Source organism: Malaya genurostris, chromosome 3 (genome assembly GCF_030247185.1).
Source record: "Malaya genurostris strain Urasoe2022 chromosome 3, Malgen_1.1, whole genome shotgun sequence".
NCBI classification, from domain to species: Eukaryota; Metazoa; Arthropoda; class Insecta; order Diptera; family Culicidae; genus Malaya; species Malaya genurostris.
This window is the reverse complement of record NC_080572.1, coordinates 15,217,167-15,237,719: the sequence shown is the minus strand read 5'-3', so window position 1 is coordinate 15,237,719 and position 20,553 is coordinate 15,217,167. Positions and strand designations below refer to the sequence as shown.

The following is a 20,553-nucleotide window of genomic DNA, read 5'->3' as shown; positions in this document are numbered from 1 at the left end:
TCCAAATTTGTTGTAACCTATGTAGGAAATCTACATTACCTATTTTCCTGCAATTAGACTCAAAATCACAAAGTTCCAAAAAGTAACGCAGTTGTCTAATAACGAATATTGCCTTTTTTTCTTTTCTCAAAATACCAATAAGTGGCTTTTGATTTGTGTATACCCTCCGTTCGTACAAATATACCGGAATTTTTATGGTACACACTAGAGCTAAAGCTTCTAGATTGTGAATAGAATAATCTTTTTGTGGATTATTTAATGAAAACGACGAGAACAATTACTTCCTCTAAACAATAACTTGAAACATTTGCACAATTACCAAAGGCTTCGTTGGATCATAGAGCTTCAAAAATTTAGTAGCCAATCATAATCTCTTACTATCTTCAAAAGCTTTGCTACAATTCTCATTCCTCTCATATTTAACATTATCTCTCAAAACATTGTTCAAATGGTGCAATTTTGAGTATTTAATTTATAATAATAATTTATTTAACCCAAAAAATAATTTTACTTCCGTAATAGACCTTTTTGCTTTCCTAATAATCGAAAGTTTTTTCGTTTTTGGCTTCTTTCATGAACAATGTTCCCAAGATAACCGAGTTTTATTACTAAAAACGGCATTTTGATAATGTTAATGTTTTGTTAATTATTGGCGTTACGAAGCGTTACATGTATTACTTTTTGGTGAGACATAGGCTTTACGAAGCGTTACATCCGTTACGTTTAAGTAAGTTATAGGCGTTTCGGAGCGTTATGAAGTGTTACCTTTCAGTAAGTCATAGATGTTACGAAGCATTATATGCGTTAGTTTTTGTAGAAGTTATAGACGTAACGAAGCGTTACTTTTTTGTGAGTAAGAACGTTGCGAAGCGTACTCGTTTGTAAATTACAAGTGTTACATACGTTACTTTTTATGAGATATAAACGTTACGAAGCGTTACAAGCATTAGTTAACTTTTAGTAAGTTTTATGCGTTACGAAGCGACCTTTTGTAAATTACAGGCGTTACGAAGTGTTACTCTTTGAAAGTTACAGGCGTTACGAAACGTGACATGCGTTAGTATTTTGTGAGTTGTGGGCGTTACGTGCGTTACTCTTTTGTGAATTACAGGCGTTATGAAGTGTTACATGCGTTACTTTTTTGTAAGTTAGAGGCGTTACGAAGCGTACATTCGTTACTTTAAATAAGTTTAAAGCGTTACGGGATATTACATGCGTTACTTTTTTTGTAAATTATAGACGTTAGAAATCGTTACATGCATAACTTTTTTTGTACGTTTTAGGTGTTATAAATCGTTACGCCGACGTGGTTGGAGGCAAGCAGCCATGGATCGAGTTACATGGAGAAGAATTGTTGATCAGATAAAATCTTAAAAGATGTAATATCAGAAATATATATAAATCGTTACATGTGTTACATTTAAAAAAAGATACAAGCGTTACGAGGTGTTACATCCGTTACTCTTTTGTAAGTTTTGTGTGTTAGGAAGTGTTACATGGGTTACTTTTTGTAAGCTATACGTATTAAAAAGCGTTACAAGAGTGTTCGCATCCCAATTTCAACATATAACACTTTGTAAAATCGACTGGAAATTTCAGAATTATGAAATGACTAGAAATGATCCTACAACGACATGGAATATACTGATCAAAATTAGCTCGATGACATATTTTATCGAAACTAAAACTTGTATCTCATTTTGAAGGAAAATGAGCATAAATATTATTCAAGTGAATTAATTGTTTAATTCTATCCATGAAGGAATCGTAAGTTATTTTAATAATATGAGGGTATTCAGTAAATTGAAATGTTATTTCAAAGGATTCAACTGTTTCAATATTTTAAATGTTAGCACCCAGAAGGGTTGTTGAGCCGGGTTGGCGGTTCAATGCATAAGGCGCTGGTCCTACAAGCCAGTGGTCATATGCTCGAGTCCCGACCTGGAAGGATTCTTAGTGTCAGTAGGATCGTAGTATTAGCCATGCAATGATCCTGTACGCTATAAATCGGCTGCGAAGTCTGTTGAAGGCCAAATTCCACAAAAGGAATGTAATACCAAGACATTGCTACCCAGAGGGGGTGGGGGCAAAGGGCCCTGGCTCATCCCGAAATCAGAAATATTATGGCGCTGTTGATCCTGTAGATTACACCGAGATAGAGGTTTTGAGAGTTATGTAATGGTCAAATCTCCACTACCGATAAAGCACGCAGCCGCAGATCTTACGAAGCAGAACAGAGTCAGAACTACATCAAATGAGACATGAAACCGGGATAGAATAAATGATAATAACAATAATACATGAAATTGTACTGGACGACCGGAAAGAGAAAGTGCGTGAGCATGGCTTAATTAAGCAAGATTTTGCAGATGAGAAAGATATCCTGCCGCTGGATCCCACACATACTTATTTAAGGCTAGAAGGACGAACGCAAGCGCACTTCGAGTACATGTTTGGCTGAATCCATTGTTATACGCCAGAAAATAGAATGATTACCCGACAATAGACTGAAGTCAGCACGAGTGTTTCGAAGCGGCACGAGTGCCTCGAAGGGCGCCTCAATGGCACGGAAAGATCACAATGTCGGTTTTCTGGGATCGGCATAGTAGCCAGTGTTAGTGTGCATTAATGAAGCGATTGAAGACCGCAATCACTGTGAACTGGCCTTACATGAGTATTGCTACCATGGTTAAAATCAAAGGTTTAGGTTTCAATTATTTGGGCATCACCCTCGTTCACCTGATTTGGCTTCCTTGTACTATTATTCGTACTCAAATATTAATTTATCCCTGAGAAATTTATGGGAGTTTCATTTTGAAATTTCAGACCACTGCTTCCGGAACCTAAATTCGAAACATGTATAGCCAAACTAAATTTGTTTGACCATCTACTAATATGACTTCTAAATTTAGAAGATTTTTTTCGTCTCCACGAATTGGCTGTACTACTCTATGCAGTGAATTGTCGTAAGTAGGAATGAAAATGATCTCAGAATATATGGTATCTATCATCACAAATCTTATGGATTGTTGTGCTATATAAATATTTAGGTCTTAGACATGTGTTACAGAAATAAAATGACAGCAAACGTAAACGAATTCCTGTCAATTTCAGTTCAATGATTAGTTAAACCGAAGTAACAAACGTCTAGTCTCTGTGTACGCCGTAACTATGACTATGTTAAGCTATTGTATCAATAGTCATCTCATTACTGAAGTTGGTAATCAATTATCTGCCCATTATTCGAATTTTAGTCAAGTTATTATGATAAAATCGGATACAATATATTTGCTTCGGATCTAAGAAACAATACCGTAGAAAAACTAGTTAGAAAATCCTAGTTAGAAAATCCTTACACTATTGTTATAGCAAAAAATCGAAGCGAAGGCACCTATTTTCATCTTATCCTTAAGGTCAATCTATCGAACAGAGACGGTCGATTTCACTTTAACTAACGGTTTTCGTACATCAGATGGCTACTGGGGCCCTTACTCTATGATTTCATATTCATGACATATCCCGCATCACATTCCGCGGATCTTTGTAAATGAATCTACACGTAATTTATTATGTTCAACTAGCCCAATATTCAATTATAGTAAGACGTTTTAATTCGCTTTAGAAGCAAACATGTTTAAACGTTTATCTATGTTATTGACGCTGTTTGATGAGGGACTATTTTATATTTAAAGTATACTAAAGCATTTTTTTTGAATTGTATGAAACTTTGTAATATTAAGTTTATCGTAACTTAGAAAAAAAAATCACGAATGGTGAATAAATTTAAAAAAAAATCAAAACTTTAATCGATATTGCGATCGCGAGGGATTCCGTGCGTCAATTGTACTTTTGCTTCGTGTACGTTATCTTCCAGCACAAAATTGTTTCTTGCACGGGCATACTATCTTTTCCTTTTCAACCCGAATGGCAGGTATGTCGATGCTGCAGGAATAATTGACTCGTCAAGACCGCTCGTGGCAATCTGACAGGAAGCCTTCTTATCATGATATCACATAAACCTTCCTAGTCACAAAGCCGGAGCCCAAATGTGTCTCACCCAATCTTTTGAGTGCTAGTAATTTCCGCAGAACGCCCAACACCCACAAGATTAGTTGAATCCATCGAAAGGGAGTAGTGAATCTATTGTGAGAAGAATAATGTGCAATGAAACTGCTAACCTACCTCTCCGTGGAGAAACTATCGAAGCAAGCTGATATGTTAGCTCGAACACTGAAATCGTGACACCCGTGTAGTGCAAATCAACTCATCTGAATAGTCTCTACCTCGTGAAAACTTTCTATTAATTACACTAATGGAATATTTCCACCGGATATTCACCGCAATTCGAGGCTTTCGAGTTCATAACTGAACGGAATTTTCGTAACAAATTAAATCGAGTTAAATCAACGAAATCTTCTAAAAAGTATCGAAGAGATGCAGTTTTGTCAGAATTCTGTTATGTTCTACTGATCTTTTCATTGTGACTTCAAAGAGACGTGTTGTTTGCTTCCTTTAGTGCGGGTGTCGAGAGTCATTAACTAAGAATTAATTATCAAGAAGATTGCTCATTCTTTTAATCAATATTAAATGTTGAATAGTGATCTCATGACAATTTTCTTATAGAAAGATGTATGATATATGAAAAAACCTGTTTTAATCCACCTAGTGGTGTAATGATGCCTTTCTCATATCAATCATACTATCATATATAATACTGTGGTATTCTTCCAAATTATTTTCGTCGATTCTTAAAAGAATAACCGAAATTGGTTTGTTTGACCGTATACTGATAAAAACTATCAATTGGAAAAGATTTGAGGCCGATTTAGAAAACTTGTCACGGTTTGGTGATGGTATAAAATTTTTAATTCACTTTACCCTATATTTCCGGATCAGGAAGTCGGATCCGGATGAAATTCAGGAATTACGTATGAGAAAAGTTAGAACACATATTTTCATTTTTTTTTTTACATTTTACCTCAAAACTCCGGAACCGGAAGTCGGATCCAAATAATATTCAGGAATTTTTTCTATGGGACGACAAGACCTTTCATTTGAATCTAAGTTTGTGAAAATCGGTTCAGCCATCTCAGAGAAAAGTTAGTGCAAAAAAAACGTTACACACACACAGACATTTTGTATACTCGACGAGCTAAGTCGAATGGCATATGACACTCCGCCCTCCGGACCTCTGTTCAAAAGTCGGTTTTCACAGTGATTGCATAACCTTTCTATATGAGATAGTCAAAAATGTTTTTTCAAATGTGTTAGACCCTACCCGCCCCTAAAACATTGTTTTCTGACATCTACTCACCAAATCCGTTCCGAAAAATATCAACCGGAAGTCGGCATCTTGGGTTTCAGAACCACCTCAAAATCCCCTTATCGTAAGGGTCTTAAGGAATTTGAAACGACCCAAAAAAAATTCTTATACAGGGTCCGGCACTCGAAGTGTAACCAATTAAAAAGGCCATAAATTCAGTTTGGAAAATTACTTTTACTTAATTCAAAGTACAAAATGTGTAAAAATAATACAAAATTCAGAATCAATTCACTTTTGCTCGATATGACCACCTTTTGCCTTGACTTGATGACTTGAGAAAGCGATTTTGTATTATTTTTACACATTTTGTACTTTCAATTAAGTAAAAGTAATTTTCCAAACTGAATTTATGGCCTTTTTAATTGGTTACACTTCGAGTGCCGTACCTACTTCTTCACATACTCTTCACATTCGTTCCGAAAATATCCATTTGATTGAGGTTTTCCACATTCTTTACACAAAATTTTTTACCAAATTTCCCATAACGTCCACTTTTCTACAAAGTGAATTCCAAATAACGTAAACTTTTTTTACCTACTAACTCGATTCATGAACCGAACCGCTTAGATCGTAAATGGAAGTTTGGTGTTCCTATTTAAATTGAATCGGTATAAAATTTCGATGCTTTCCAATCGATTAGTTCCAAATTTAGAGACGAGATTCTAGAATAATCGAAAATATGGGCAAAAAATTACGTAACCTGTCACGGCTTCCCAATTTTCAGTTCCAAAAACACCTTAAATAGGGGTCGGAATTACCAAAATTGACTTCTGATTCTATCAGGAGTCAGAACAAATTCATTCAAATGACACGTTCCCCTGGTTATTTGGGAGAGTTGTACCTTGCCATGGCTTTGCATCATTTTCCGAATGAAAAGATGAAGATAAAAGGAACAACACAAAACAAAACAAAAACCTGTTTCAATCCAAGACGGATCCGGATGTAATTCAATAGTACCCTGTGGGACCATAAGGACTTGCATTTGAGCCTAAGTTTGTACAAATCGGTGCAGCCATCTCTGATAAAAATGAAAAAGTTACATATAAGATGATATGAAGTGCCGTAATCGCATTCACACAAATCACACGAATAATATATAGATTGTTGAGTTTTCAATTTCCAGTCAGAGCTTTGATCAGAGTTTAATTTTCTGTTTATTTAAGAAGTATTCCACATTTTTGTCAGCGCATAGTTTTATTAGAGTTGACGATTGATTTACTTCAACTTCCAGGACACAAAAAAAAGTTCTCATGTTTGGAAAATAATGCTGACAAAAATACATTCACCCTTTTCAAGAATCAGTCTTGAGTCAAATGTCTCTATCCGTGCAAAACAAACGGTTTGTTGTGCTGAAGACGGGTGCGAAGTTTTGTTCAAATCGAAGTAGGAAAGTATGATGAAACCGAAAAAACTCCTGCAGCATTCACAAACAACATTCGTTGTCATCTCCTGATTCTTGAAACTATGACGAACGGAAAGATGTGGTCATCCATGCTGCTTTTACACACTTAAAAGTGCGAAGCATATATATTGCATAGATAAGGTCCTGGGGTGATAAATCCACTCTGCCATAGTTCATGTATTTTGGATTCTCCCTATCACCGAGAAGACAAACTCTGCTAACCCAAAGCCATATTTTTGATACGCGACTGTGCACAGCTGAAGGAAAATTGTATGCTGAATGAATCATGTACATATTTTAGAACACTTTATATTTCGCTGCGTTCCATTTCATTCGATTGTTCCGCGCAGCAGCTGCTGTATGCTTCTTTTGTGATCTGTACTGAAGTACGACCCACGTTGCTGAACTCCCACATTTTCACGATTTATGTAGATTCACCAGTTGCACGTTCGCTGGGCGGACAGGAGCGGATTTCAATTGTAACGCAAAAGCGTTACAAGACATAGCCTCGTAAAATATGAATAATCGTAACCGCTCGCAACTTTAAGACTAAAGAAACCATTTACTGGGGTAGTGAAAGGAGTCCCGGAGTGTGCAGCCGATATTGTTCGTGTGTTTACTTTATCACGGGTTATAAGATCTTCTTTTAGCTTTGAGTACCGATCGATTTTGCCCGTAAATGGTTAAATAGTAACCCTTTGTCATAGTAGTCAATTTCACTTTGTTTCGTGTGACCTAACGGACTTCGGTATCAGTTTAGCGTGCATTATATAGTAAAATTTAGTTATATGTGCGAAATCTATTTACGAACTCATACCTGAGATTATCCTTCGAGGATTTTACTTCAATCGGATAAATCGTCACGGAAAGCAATCAAAATTGAGTGGATTTCAATTTTTTAGATTTTGCTTCTTTTACCCCTAACCTGATATACTGTAGCTTTCTTAGCACACTACACAGGTCAAATAAGAACATCGGAACCGAAAACCAAGATAATCGAAAACCTGATGTGGTCTACTTCGAAAATTGCGATTGGGTTGAAATTTGCAAATCAATCGTTCAAACTTGTCTACGAAGGCAAAAAACGCTTCGTCGCTTTTTACGCGGACGATACGTACCCCGTAAAAAAACGCGTAACTTGGGAAATCCGCGAAGAAAGAAACCGCATAAAAACCGCGTAAAAAGACCTCAGTATATCTTTAATGTTGGGCTAGGTAGTATAGGACTGCAGCCTCTGCATTTCTCTGCATGGCATTATTGAACCAACAACTTGCAAAATCATTAGCGAAAATTTGGTCACGATCAGTCAGTATGGTTAGTACGAAGGAGCTACCGATTCAAATAAAGCCTTCACGTTGAAACCTTGAAACCAATCCCCGCCCAGGAATTTACATAAAATATATAAATATGATATTCCTTCTGCATCATCTTGTCAAGTTTTAACGTTTCCCGTCGCATAAAACGTCAAACACGGTTAATAAATGGGAAAATTCAACAAATCGAAAATGAAATTTCTACGAAAACATACACCACGTACTCTTCCTGGAAAGCTTCTAAAAAAAGAAACAAAGAGCCAAAGGAAACCAACAACGATTTCTTTTGATCTTGCTCGCTAATATTCTACGGGGAAGTGATATCACCCTCAGTTCGACTCATTAAGCGATACTGAGTCGCAGCTTCCTTTGCCTTAGATTTCAATCCAGTACAAGTTCATGTTGCTTGGCAATGAATTCGCTACTTGTGCTAGTCGTAGACGGTCCATTGAACTTCGAAGGTTCGAAATTTAATAAAACGAAAATAATTCCTGCTTCTCATCTATCTACTCAAGCTGTTTCTCCATTCCGTACTGTGATTTATAATTTATTATGATTCCCCATTTGACACTTGAGCGGCATGGCCACCACAATCGTATTCCAATTTAAGCATGGCTGAATGAGTTAGAAGACTACAGGTCTTTGAAGAGTAATGTAAAAATTATTGCTGTTCGACAATTGTCTGTATGTTTTTTATCTAAACTACGCGGAAAGATAAGTTAACATTATCTATCAGCTACCAAGACCAAGTATTCAATCAGTAGGCATCCTCTATTACATTTCAGGTGAGACCGAGCTCCCTTACTGGAGCATCTTATGAAAAAGGTCAGCTTTAAAATTCTTAAATACTGATTAGTCAAAGTTCTAACACTACTAAGGTACACACTATTTTCAAGAAAATTGCTCCTTATTTCATGATAGCTTATGTAGAAACACTCTTGAAAGTCGGATTCAAATGAAGTTCATAAATTTTGTATAATATTTTAATATCTTCCATCTGAATTTGTATTTGTTGAAATCGGTTCAGTTATCTCAGAGAAAACAAAGTGAACAATTTTTCATCTTTTTGTCTTTCTCATATAGAAAGGATCATCGAGCTGAGCAATTTGTGTGTGTGTGTGTGTGTGTGTGTGTGTGTGTGTGTGTGTGTGTGTGTGTGTGTGTGTGTGTGTGTGTGTGTGTGTGTGTGTGTGTGTGTGTGTGTGTGTGTGTGTGTGTGTGTGTGTGTGTGTGTGTGTGTGTGTGTGTGTGTGTGTGTGTGTGTGTGTGTGTGTGTGAATGTGAATGTGTGTGTCAAATAAACTCACTAGGTTTTCTCGGAGATGACTGATCGGAAACTGATCTCAAAACTACACAAATCGATAGCCATTATCATAACCGATTCCGGCTATCTTGGTTCCCGGTCTCCGGTTCCGGAAGCACCGGAAATTGTGGTCATATATTCCAAAATGGATCTCACTCACTTTTCTCAGCGGTGGTTTGACCGATTTCCACAAACTTAGATTCAAATAAAAGGTCTCATGGTTCCATACGAAATTCTTTATTTTCATTCGGATCCGACTTCAGGTTCCGGAGTTTTGTCTCCGATTCCGGAAGCACCGGAAATAGTGGTCATATATTCAAAATCGATAATTCAAAGTCAAGCAACACAATAGCTTGAAGAAATTATATACAACAGCACATGAATAAAAATCTAGGACATTGTAACAACGGTTCCAGCATAATGCTTCATTTTTGTGGGGTCAAATGTCGCTTGTTGTGTTTCATGCCACTTTTTTTTTGAATAACTGTTTATTGGAATATGAGTTAAAATTAAATTATTAAAATTTAAATTTGGGTGTTCAGCCACAAGTAGTGACTTTTCAGCCTTATTATATACATGATCTGGTTATTACCATGAAGACATTATTTGCTTCCGCAATACTGTGATTTTTGTGTAGGAAAAATTGTAAACCTACTTGTATTGAGTAATAAGGAAAAGGAACTTATATACTAACTTACTAACTAATACAGGGAGCGAATCGACTCAATTGAAGATTGCATCGATTTTTGTCGGAATTTGCTTATAATATTATGACATAACATCTAATGGTTCTTTATTTGTGAGTCTGTGTAACTCATTTGTACTAAACCAGGAAGGGCGCTTCAAAATCATTTTCAAAATTTTATTCTGAATCCTTTGAAGCGTTTTCTTCCTGGTGGACCAACAACTTGACCAAATTGGTACCGCATAAAGCATGGCTGGTCTGAAAATTTGTTTATAAATTAACAATTTGTTCTGCAGACAGAGCTTAGAATTTTTGTTTATAAGATGATATAATCATTGAATATATTTATTATACTTTGCCTGGATTACTACAATGTGATCCTTGAAAGTGAGTTTTTTGTCATTCGTTAAACCTAAGTATTTTGGTTGATCAGACCATGTTTATTCCAAGCCACTCAATTTGAGAATGTGATTATTGTTTGGTTTAAGGAAAAAAGCTCTTGGGTAATGAGGAAAGATAATTTGTTGCGTTTTTGCAGCATTTGGTTCAATTTTCCATTTTGACAGATAATAACTGAAAATATTAAAGCTTCTTTGTGTCGTCACAGAATAGCGATTTCTGACAACCAACGGGTAGATTTGAAAGATCAGAAGTGAAATTGTACAAGATTGGAGCTACGCTCGAAACACCTACTCGTTCGGGGAGCAATACAGATTTACAATTCTGATAGCTAACCTGAAGAGTACGATCAGTTAAATAATTTTGAACCATTTTGATCAAATAAATAGGAAAACATTTTTGCTATTAAACCTTCGTGCCAAACACTGTCAAATACTTTTTCTATGTCTAGAAGAGCAACTCTAGTGGATAACACAGAAGATTTATTTGCTTTTATCATGTTCGTTACTCTGACAAGTTGATGAGTAGTTGAATGTTCATGACGAAATCCAAACTGCTCTGGTAAAAAAATTGAATTCTCATTTATATGAGTCATCATTCTCAACAAGATCATTTTTTCAAAAAGTTTACTGATAGAAGAAAGTAAACTAATTGGTCGATAACTTGATGTTTCTGCCGGGTTTTTATCAGGTTTGAGGATAGGAATTGCTTTAGCGTTTTTCCATCTTTTTGGGAAGTAAGCTAATGAAAAACACTTGTTGAAAATTTTAACCAAGGGTCTCAAGGCAACATCGGGAAGATTTTTAATGAGAATATTAAAGATTCCATCTTTACCAGGAGCCTTCATGTTTAATAATCGACTTAATTTCATCAAAACTCGACTCAATTATGTCATCTTGTAATAACTCATAATTCATAATGATCATATTTCAGTGAGACTTCATTTTCAATACAACTCACAACGTTCAAATTAAAATTGTGGACACTCTCGAACAGCTGAGCAAGTTTTTGAGCTTTTTCGCCATTTATAAGAAGTATTTGATTTCCTCCCATGAGAGTAGGACTTAAGTCCCCTATTACGAAAAATTTCGGTCGATATCTTGTGAGTTTTTGCAAATCGCCTTTAAATAAATTCAATTGTTCGCCGGTGCATTGGAATGGCAAATATGCTCCAGCGATGAAATAAATTCATGAATGGTTTCAACTTCGATTCCCAAGCTTTCAATTACTTTAGCATTGAACGAAGGTAAAATTCGATGTTTAATTTGCCGTTAGACAAAAATGGCAACTCCACCAACCATTCCAGTAAACCTGTCAAAACGATGAACCACATAATGTGGATTGCTTTTCAATTTGACATTTGGTTTAAGGAATGTTTCTGTCACAATGGCAATATGGATTTTGCAAACTTTGAGAAAATTATAAAATTTATCTTCACTCGATTTTAAAGATCGAGCATTCCAATTTAAAATATTCAATTATTTATTTAACATCACTGTTAAATTTTAAATTCATTATGATATTATTTGCAAATTGCCACGCAACTTGAAATGCTTCAACAAGTGATGAGGTCGATCATTTGAAAAAGTTCATCTTGTAGGTAGATCATTTTATTTTCCGTTATATCGACTAAATCGACTTCGTTTAAAGAAGCGAATGGCATTGAAGGAATATTTTTAGGTAGATGTCTACCTGTTACACTAGTGTAACTGCCATTAAATGACTTGGCCGATCTACCTATTAATAAACTGTTTTCGTTATAAGCTGAACTGGAAGGCGTTCCTGTGTTTTGATTGTTTACATCAGAAGAATTAAGTGGTAGTTGTCTACCCGTTACCAAAGCGTAACTGTCATTAGAAGAAGATGGTGACGTGGTCGATCTACCAGGTAACAAATTATTTTCGTTTGAAGACGAATTGGAAGGCGTACCTGTTTTTTGTTTTACATTCGAAGAAATAAGTGCCTTAGAAGAATTAGGCGTGGCATTTGTATCGTTTTATTTTTTATTTTCAGGTATGTTCTGTAAATTTAAGGTCGTTGATTTGACTTGTTGTCTAAGCGAACGAGAGTTTAAAAATTTTTCCCTGGCAGGACATTTAAAATAATTGGATTTATGATTTCCATGCATGTATTGCATTATTTTTACCCTTAGGCTTGTTGCCATTCCGGTTGGACACAGGCATTTTTGTAGAATATAAATTAACTAGGCTAAATAAGTCTTCGATTAGACTCCTAGTTTTGAGAGGTCCTGATAAAGACTGATTTTGTGGTAGTTTTAATAAAGACTGATTAATTCGAAGAATAATTCTTTGAAAGGCTAGCCATAAAAAGGCTGACTAATTGTTAGTCTTCAAAAAGACTGTTAGTGATTCAAGTAGCTTTGAAAAAGACAAAAGCCTTGAATCAATGAAACTCTAGGTAGCCAGAAAAAATTTCCAAGAGCCAAGACTGATAAACACCGACGTGTGGCATACCACTGATTTGTTGGGAGTCATTGTTTTCTTAAGAAGAATATAGTATAACACTTTCCCCTACTAATATTTTGTTCTCTTCCTTAGAAAGCGTTCTGATTAGCTGCGGCCGACATGGATCAAATCAGACAGGCTTTCAAATAGTGTAGTATTGGAAAACTTTAATGTTGTTGCAATACAGATCTAAGTTGAAAAATTTTGAAATTATTGGTAGTTTGAGCTATAAGCTTTCAAAATTATGGCTAAAAATCTAACGCAGAAATAGAATGTCGCTTACTATATAAAAACCGCCATAGCGGGTACGAGAATGGCAAACACGCGTCATGAGTTTTTCGCTTTGATACTCGTTAATACCATATATTTAAGAAAACTTAAATTTTGAATTATTTGTAGTTATGTGATACTTTTGAAAATTTGATCGTAAATGGATGAGCCCGTCAAAATGTATGAATGGATCTCGAAGATAGTGATACATTTCCAACATAATTGCATAGCCATGCAACTATGCTGCCAAAAAGGAACCGTGCTACAAACGAATCGTTCCAAAATGGAGTGCTCAAGGATACTTCTTTTTTTTTTTAGTTATTCTTGGTGTTGATTTATTTTATTCCGGTATGCCACCTTACCAGGGCTGCTTAAGAGTACTGTACTTCATTTTCCAATTACTCACAAACAATTGCGTTGAAAATTGAGCACAAATTTACTTGAAAACAACACTTTACCGTTCTTAGTACAAAACTACTACTATTGGAAAAAAGTCGCTTGTACAAAACTATACATGTATTTATTAATAGTTGACGAATTTTGATGATTTAAGGCTTGTTTGGTAGGTACTACCATGAAGTATTTAAATTTCAAAAAATATTTTGTTTTTATAGACATGGTCTTAAAACTAAAAATGATTCTAAAAGAGAACATCAGATCTCAAAACTAAAATTTCGCTGTAGTTGAGCGAAAATAAAAAAAAAACAAATATCAGTTTAGTTACTTAGTTTTTCGATAAAAAATGATACATTTACAAATATTTATCTAGTGATAGTGAATTAAGCTGCATTTACATTTTCGGCAATGGCTGTTTTCCAATAATTGTAAGTAAAGCCTTAATAGTGTTCTGGTTAACGTCGAGAAGTTTAATTTGAGACTAGTTTGATAAAAATCCTCTGATAGTCTGGGTCGATTCATTAGGGGTAACTGGGGCAAAGCGAAGCTATTTGGATATCCAGAAAAAATTGGAATTTCGTTTTGATATACCCTCCAAGCTTGCCGTGCATTTTAGTCAATTTCCTTGTAGAAGTATTATATTTCTGACACTTTGTTATGCCTTTTGTTTCGATGCGTCAGTATAGTCGTTCAAAACTTTCTGTCACATGTGAGGTATCTAAATCCATATTGAAAAATAAATAGGTTTCATAGTATTTCATAGTGCTCTCTTATGCGCTTCAATAACGTATTATGTTTTTCATTTCCGAGCATTATTGTGTTTGCTACGAGTCGGAAAGAAATATATTTTCTCGGGGCAAAGCGAGCCATTGCACAGCCTGACTTTGCCCGAAGTGCGAATTCTGTTCAATCATATTGATACAATTTCGATACGGTAAAGAATTTCATTTTCCTTCTTTTTCTTTGTAATCGTTTATTTATTATTTATTTTTCGACATAATTTTTAAACAGTTTTTGTAAAAATTAAATACATAATTGTCTAACCATCAATTGTTGACGGAATATTGGTTTTTCAAATATTCCTAAATATTTGTTAATGTAAGCAGCATTATCGTTGAAATTAATAAAGTACACACTCAAAAGACCACTTCGGGAAACGCATTTCGAGTCGACTGAAGAGAGAAGAGTCGAATCGAAGAAGGTGCTGAAGGCCATACCGGAGAATGACTATTTGGCATGCTTCGAGGACCGGAAAAATGTTAGCATAAGTGCATTCTCTCGGGAGAGCGTTACATTTTGATTTAGAAGATTAAATAAAGATTTTTCACTTTATAACCGCATTTCGAATATTTTTCAGACACAATAGTAAAGTTCGATAAAGTCACAAAATGAATAATACTAGATTTTTAGTTGGAATCGGAGATCTGAGTTTATTAGATGATCAGGATGTAAAAAAAAAGAAAACAACAAACGTGTTTCCTTTAATTCGCATTAGTCTAAACTAATGAAGATCGGCCATTACATTATCCTAGATTCACCTACCGAATCTTCCTTGTCGCACATTAATGAATCATCCGTTTTGTCGGAGAAACGCTTGAAGCTTTCAACCACCCCGTCAAAGTTTAGTTTGTAAGTCGCAAGGGCACTGTTTGCCGAGCTTAACGTGTAGTATTTGGCCCCGTTGATGAATCGACTGATGACCTCGACACGAATTTTCCGCGTGGTTAGTAGTTTGGTCACCACTGGAAGTGAGTCGCCGATAGCTTTATTCCAGATCTTGGTCAACTTTCCGCTTTTCGGAAATAGGTGAGCTATTTTCACCTGAAAACAATCAATCAATTAATTTGACGATCAAGAATCGAAATCCATCTTACTCCTGCTGCCTTCAGCGTCATATCACCATTCAAATCGGTCACGTAAAGCAAATCGTCCTTTTCCTCGTACTGAGACACTAGAAAGACAAGTGTGTCAAACAGAGACAACCGAGATGATCCGTTGATTCCATTTAGCGAAGTATCGGCCGTAACCGTAATGTTGGGAAAATTGATGGTCAGATTAGTCCCGGTACGGGTGAATGAAGTATTCGAAGACAGCCAGTTGAAGTTATCGAGACCATAGATCATAAAGTTCGAAGCACTAACGTGTATTCTGCAACATGCGTTAGAATATATAACTTAAGAAGGATATTTTCCGTGCCTTTCGAATACTTACTTTTTCATACTCAAGAAATCCAACGATGTTTTGAACTTGTACGATAACTTCAACGGTACTAGAGATGGAATACCAAACTTTGGATAACCGCATCTAAGTTGATGTTTCAATACATCAATGAACCGAGTCACATCTTGTTCTACAAATTGTAATTGTTAAAGTTTTTCGATATTCATGCCTCGTGTATCAGTCCAAATTAAATTCACCTTCATAGGCAATAGGATCCGTTGCACTATGGTTTAGTAATTGTTGATTTTCTGGAATATAGTTGATAACTTCCGTTTCGGTTACTATTGTTTCATTTTGGTCACTATCACATAATACCGATTGGCAGCTTATAACCACAATTGCGATCAGAACTGCGTTAAGTAGAAACTTTCTCATTCTAACGGCGCTCTCTGAAAATTACCTAAACTGTCGTCCACTGTTACTGACAACGCAATCCCTTCTGAACATATCTTTGAATAACTTTTATCTTATATTTTGAGTTCAACGCAATCTCGGACGTCTCTGTTGATAGATTGTTTTCTTTCTTTTTGTTTGGTTTTGAAAACGGGTTTTTCTGGATCGCCCTCATAACGGTATTCATACACTATATTTGTCATGAGTTTCGGGAATGAAATGAGAAATAGAACTCTGAAAGCGATCGTCATATTCCGAAACCTGTTTGGCGCGGTCAAATGTCCGAAATGTAGGTAAAACGAAAGAAAAAACGATGAATAGGAGATTTAGAAGGCAAAGTCATGTTGCGAAGAGAATGATCTAAATAAACGCTATTATAGTGACCTTGTTCTGTCAGTCATACGATTTCAATAAATGTATGCTGGTGTACAATTCACAGGTAGCAAACATTGTTCTTGAATTGTATTTCTTGCTGTATTTCGTAACTACTGGGTAATCGGAAAAGTGCGGAGAAAGGTCTATGAAAAAAAATTAATTGTATTTGAACTGCAAGAACCATATTCCGGAATTGAAGTGACTATTTTTCATCAACAACTTATAGTGCCTCAGAATTGTTTCAGACATTACTTCTTTGTTGTTGGTTTCTATAAACGGTTGAAAAAAAATGCTATATATGCTTTGACATACTGAAGACGAGTTTTAAAATGTTGTCCCTCTTAACGATGAATCGATATTACTCCACATTACTTCTAATCCACAGATAAATGTGCGAAAACTCAGAGAAGACGAGTCCGACTTTTGCAAATTCATGTTCAAATAAAACAAACGGTAGCAACTAAAATTGCTGGCAAGATCCCTGAATTTACAAATGCGAAGTCTTCTGAAAGCGCAGCTGTGATTTGCGCATGAATATATTCGAATATATTATCTTCGAAGTTTATGGTACATCAGTGGAACTTAGAATCGAAAGTTGCATTTGGAAGCTGTTGAATTATGATATGAAACTCAACTTCAACCAAATCAGATGGATTCGTCTGCAAGAATTGTATTGCGCTCTGTTCGGGTCAGTAAGTGTCCCGGGTTGGCGGTTCAATGCATGGGGCTCTGGTCTTACAAACCAGTTATCGTGTATGTTCGAGCCCCGACCTGGAAGGATTCGTAGTGTCAGTAGAATCGTAGCACCAGCCATGCAATGGTTCTGTAAAACGGCAGAAATAACCTTTATTTTGAGTACTAAGCATTTATAGTTGGACAATTTATACATATGGTATTTTTATAATTATTCTAAAAATTGGTGTCATTGTTGATATAATTTGAGCGAGGAAGTCCAGCGAGAAATATTCTGTTTGAACATTGTTTGTAAAGAGGTAATGTCTTAGAAAATAATCTACAGCTTCCGAGTGTTTTAATTATACTCACGTTTGAGTGGTGGAAAAAAATTCATGAACAATATCTCGCAAAAAAAGCATCCAAAATCACTCTTAGAAAACAGGTGCAAGAATATTTGTCTTTGAAGAATTGTAATTGTATTGAAATTTTTTTTCTAGTGAAAAATTGAGCGCCGGTGAAAAAGAAATTGAACCAACATTCATACAAAAAATTTAGCTTACAACTAAGTAAATAAGAACATAGTCAAAATTAAATAATTATAATATTGGGATTAAGCAACATAAAATCAGTTGGAACGAATGTTTTGTTTGTTAAACTTAACCACAATTCGTACTCAAATCAAACAAAGATTATGTAGTCGTCAAGGGAAGAAGCTGGTTAGAAGCAAACACATGTCAGCCTGGAATAATAAAAAGTCATGTTTGAAAATTTACTTTTTTGTTTTTTTTAATAAGCTCTGTTTTTCTGCGTATAGCTCATATCAAGGATTTCACAAACTTTCCATTTCAAACCATTCTATAAAAAGCCCAATCAAAAAAAATATAATCCAATTAAGCCAATAACCTTGTTATGAGTTTTTATTAATCTGAATATTTTTAACACTTTTCCGCTACAATTATAGATTTTCAAATAATGAAACGTGATAAAATTGGATACAAATCTTAAAATGAGTATTGAAGCATTTAAATCCAATTCAACAATCTTAATTTTATTCATTGAGCTAACTCATCAAACAGAGATAGCTGATCTTACTCTAATTAATAGTTTTAGTATATAAGATAATCGATGCTACTGAATTTATAGCGGGAGTACATAAAGAGATTGATGACATTATCATTTTTCTTCGGCAAAACTAAGCCATAGTGACTGAAATTGACCAATTATTTAACTGGGTTTCATTTTAAGCATAGGATAACAGTTTCCCCATTCATCTCAGCTCCAATTTTCATCTCATATACGAAAACCATTAGTTAGGATGAGATCTGTCGTCTATGTTCGATAGATTGACATCAAGTGTAAGATGAAATTAGGAGCATTTGCTTTAAGTTTTCGCGTCGCTATAACAGCAGTATGGAACAATTTTTAAACAACTTTTACTGCGGTATTGCCTTTTAGAGCTAAAGCGAAGTTTTTGTTTTCGTATACATAGCAGTTCGTTGCTTTAAAGTCGAATAATCAGTAAAATACTACCTTGATCAAACAATTCTGAATTAAATTTACATTACAAGATCATTCATCAAAATCGATGAAATGAAAATTAAAATTACAAGATCATTCATCAAAATCGATATTCTCCCCTTCAAAGTACTCCCCATTGACTGTAACACACTTATGCCAACGCTTGATCCAATCCTCGAAACACGCTTAAACGCGTTCCACGGAGCGGTTATTGAGTCGACTGAATAGGAAAAAGTCGCAGGGAACCAAATCAGGTTAATTCGGAGGTTGCTGAATGGTATTCGTTCCGGTTTTAGCCAAATGTTCACAGATAAGTTGTTTGCCAAAAAATCTGGTCTTTTTCGGCTAATTACTACACGCAAATTGATGATACTAAACACCCTCTTCTAACATTTGCAATGTCGTCGCACCATTTTTTTCATACAATTTTTTATTTCGCCTCAAATCCACTTAAGCTTGACGTCACTGTTTAACACTAATAAAAAAATGTTTTTTCTTATGGCTTTTCTAGTTGCCATCTTTTTATAAGGAGAAGAGGCGTTCTCATTACCATACAGCAATTTAAGGAAGAGCATTGGTTCGGTGTTGTTGGTGGAATCATCGTTGTTACTTTTATTTGCCCAGGTGTTGAGTGCGTTGTTAACTGTAGCTGGTCTACCTTGTTCTGCATGAGTTGCGACTAAAGGTTTCGTTGAGGAGGATCCTTCATTGTTGTTGATAGCTATCTCCGATGTACTGGGGTTTGTTGGGGTTGGTGTGGAGGCAGCGCTATTGTCCTTTGGTGCAGATGTCTTCTTGTCCAGTTTTTCACATGGCATATCATAGTTAACAGCTTTTTGGCAATATTGACATCCATCTGATTGTCATAGGTAACAAGTGATTTGCACGGAACCCTTGTATTTTGGCCGAAAATCACATAAGGAGGTATAGCATTCTTCCAACGGGAAAAAAGTTCTCCCACTTTTCTTTTTCGATGGAAAGAATCTCTCCATACTGGGACATAGTTTTGCGAATATAAGGTTAACAGATGCTTGAGGGTAGATCATGCACACGCACTACTATAGCACTATCTTTCATATATACATGTACGTTATACTTGATGTTTTCATGCTCCTCGTAGTATTTGAATTGCATCCAACTCTTTATAAAACTGGATGTGAACAACATTATTTGTCTTGTTGCATTGAAGTAAATGCACACGTTTAATATCAAGATGCATTTGCTCCTTAAGCAAACCTTCACGTTCTATCATTATCGAAGGTCGAATTTAGCACTGCCTGAAGTCAACATTAATTGTATTCTTTCGTAGTTGTGGTAGCTTTTGTTCGTTTGGTTCACTCATTTCGAGAACGTTCTATTGTTCACTACACGATACTGTACTTGGTTTCTTCCGTCCCCAGCGTAAGCGGTTTTGTTTTTATCGACTGACTTGGATGAAATGTGAAAGCGAACTGTCGTCGCACCATTGAAACCGTTTTGAAAGCAAAATTTAATGCAAACTCATTGTTGCAAATGCAATTCCATTTTGAAAACTGTACAAAATCATACTCAGATGTACTCAATACAGCATAACTTTACAAAATTTCGATAAAGTAAATTCAATCCAAGCTTATTCTGGCAAATAAAGCAGTAAAGGCCGCTCTCCAGTTACGCTTAACGTCCAGTTAATATTCTGCTTATCCTGTAATCCTTAACTTAATTTGTGTAAAACACCAGTTAAGACAACACAACCATCAATCCTACCCGAGTAGAAGCGAATTGCATATCAATGAATCATACGACGAATTTTGTAATGGTAATGTCAAACCAACTATAA

General features: G+C 35.5%; 2 protein-coding genes across 6 annotated transcripts in view; one reads left to right on the top strand and one right to left on the bottom strand.

The window, feature by feature from the left end:
- The window catches only part of LOC131439058 (orexin receptor type 2-like), a 335,326-nt gene that overhangs the window by 226,131 nt on the left and 88,642 nt on the right, over positions 1-20,553 (top strand). The gene's annotated exons all lie outside the window — the stretch shown is intronic.
- LOC131439059 (uncharacterized) lies at positions 14,960-16,282 on the bottom strand. The gene is made up of 4 exons (XM_058609593.1): positions 15,974-16,282; positions 15,768-15,906; positions 15,431-15,704; positions 14,960-15,377 (listed from the first exon to the last, which is right to left on the bottom strand). Exons 1-4 carry the CDS (start codon positions 16,149-16,151, stop codon positions 15,075-15,077), a joined length of 894 nt encoding a protein of 297 aa, XP_058465576.1. The 5' UTR covers positions 16,152-16,282; the 3' UTR covers positions 14,960-15,074.

Bases quoted from the DNA above. Each gene is read 5' to 3' on its own strand.
- LOC131439059 (XM_058609593.1), bottom strand. From the start codon at position 16,151: ATGAGAAAGTTTCTACTTAACGCAGTTCTGATCGCAATTGTGGTTATA. The intron at 15,907-15,973 runs GTGAATTTAATT...TACAATTTGTAG, and splicing joins GGATCCTATTGCCTATGAAG to AACAAGATGTGACTCGGTTC. The intron at 15,705-15,767 runs GTAAGTATTCGA...CGCATGTTGCAG, and splicing joins GATTTCTTGAGTATGAAAAA to AATACACGTTAGTGCTTCGA.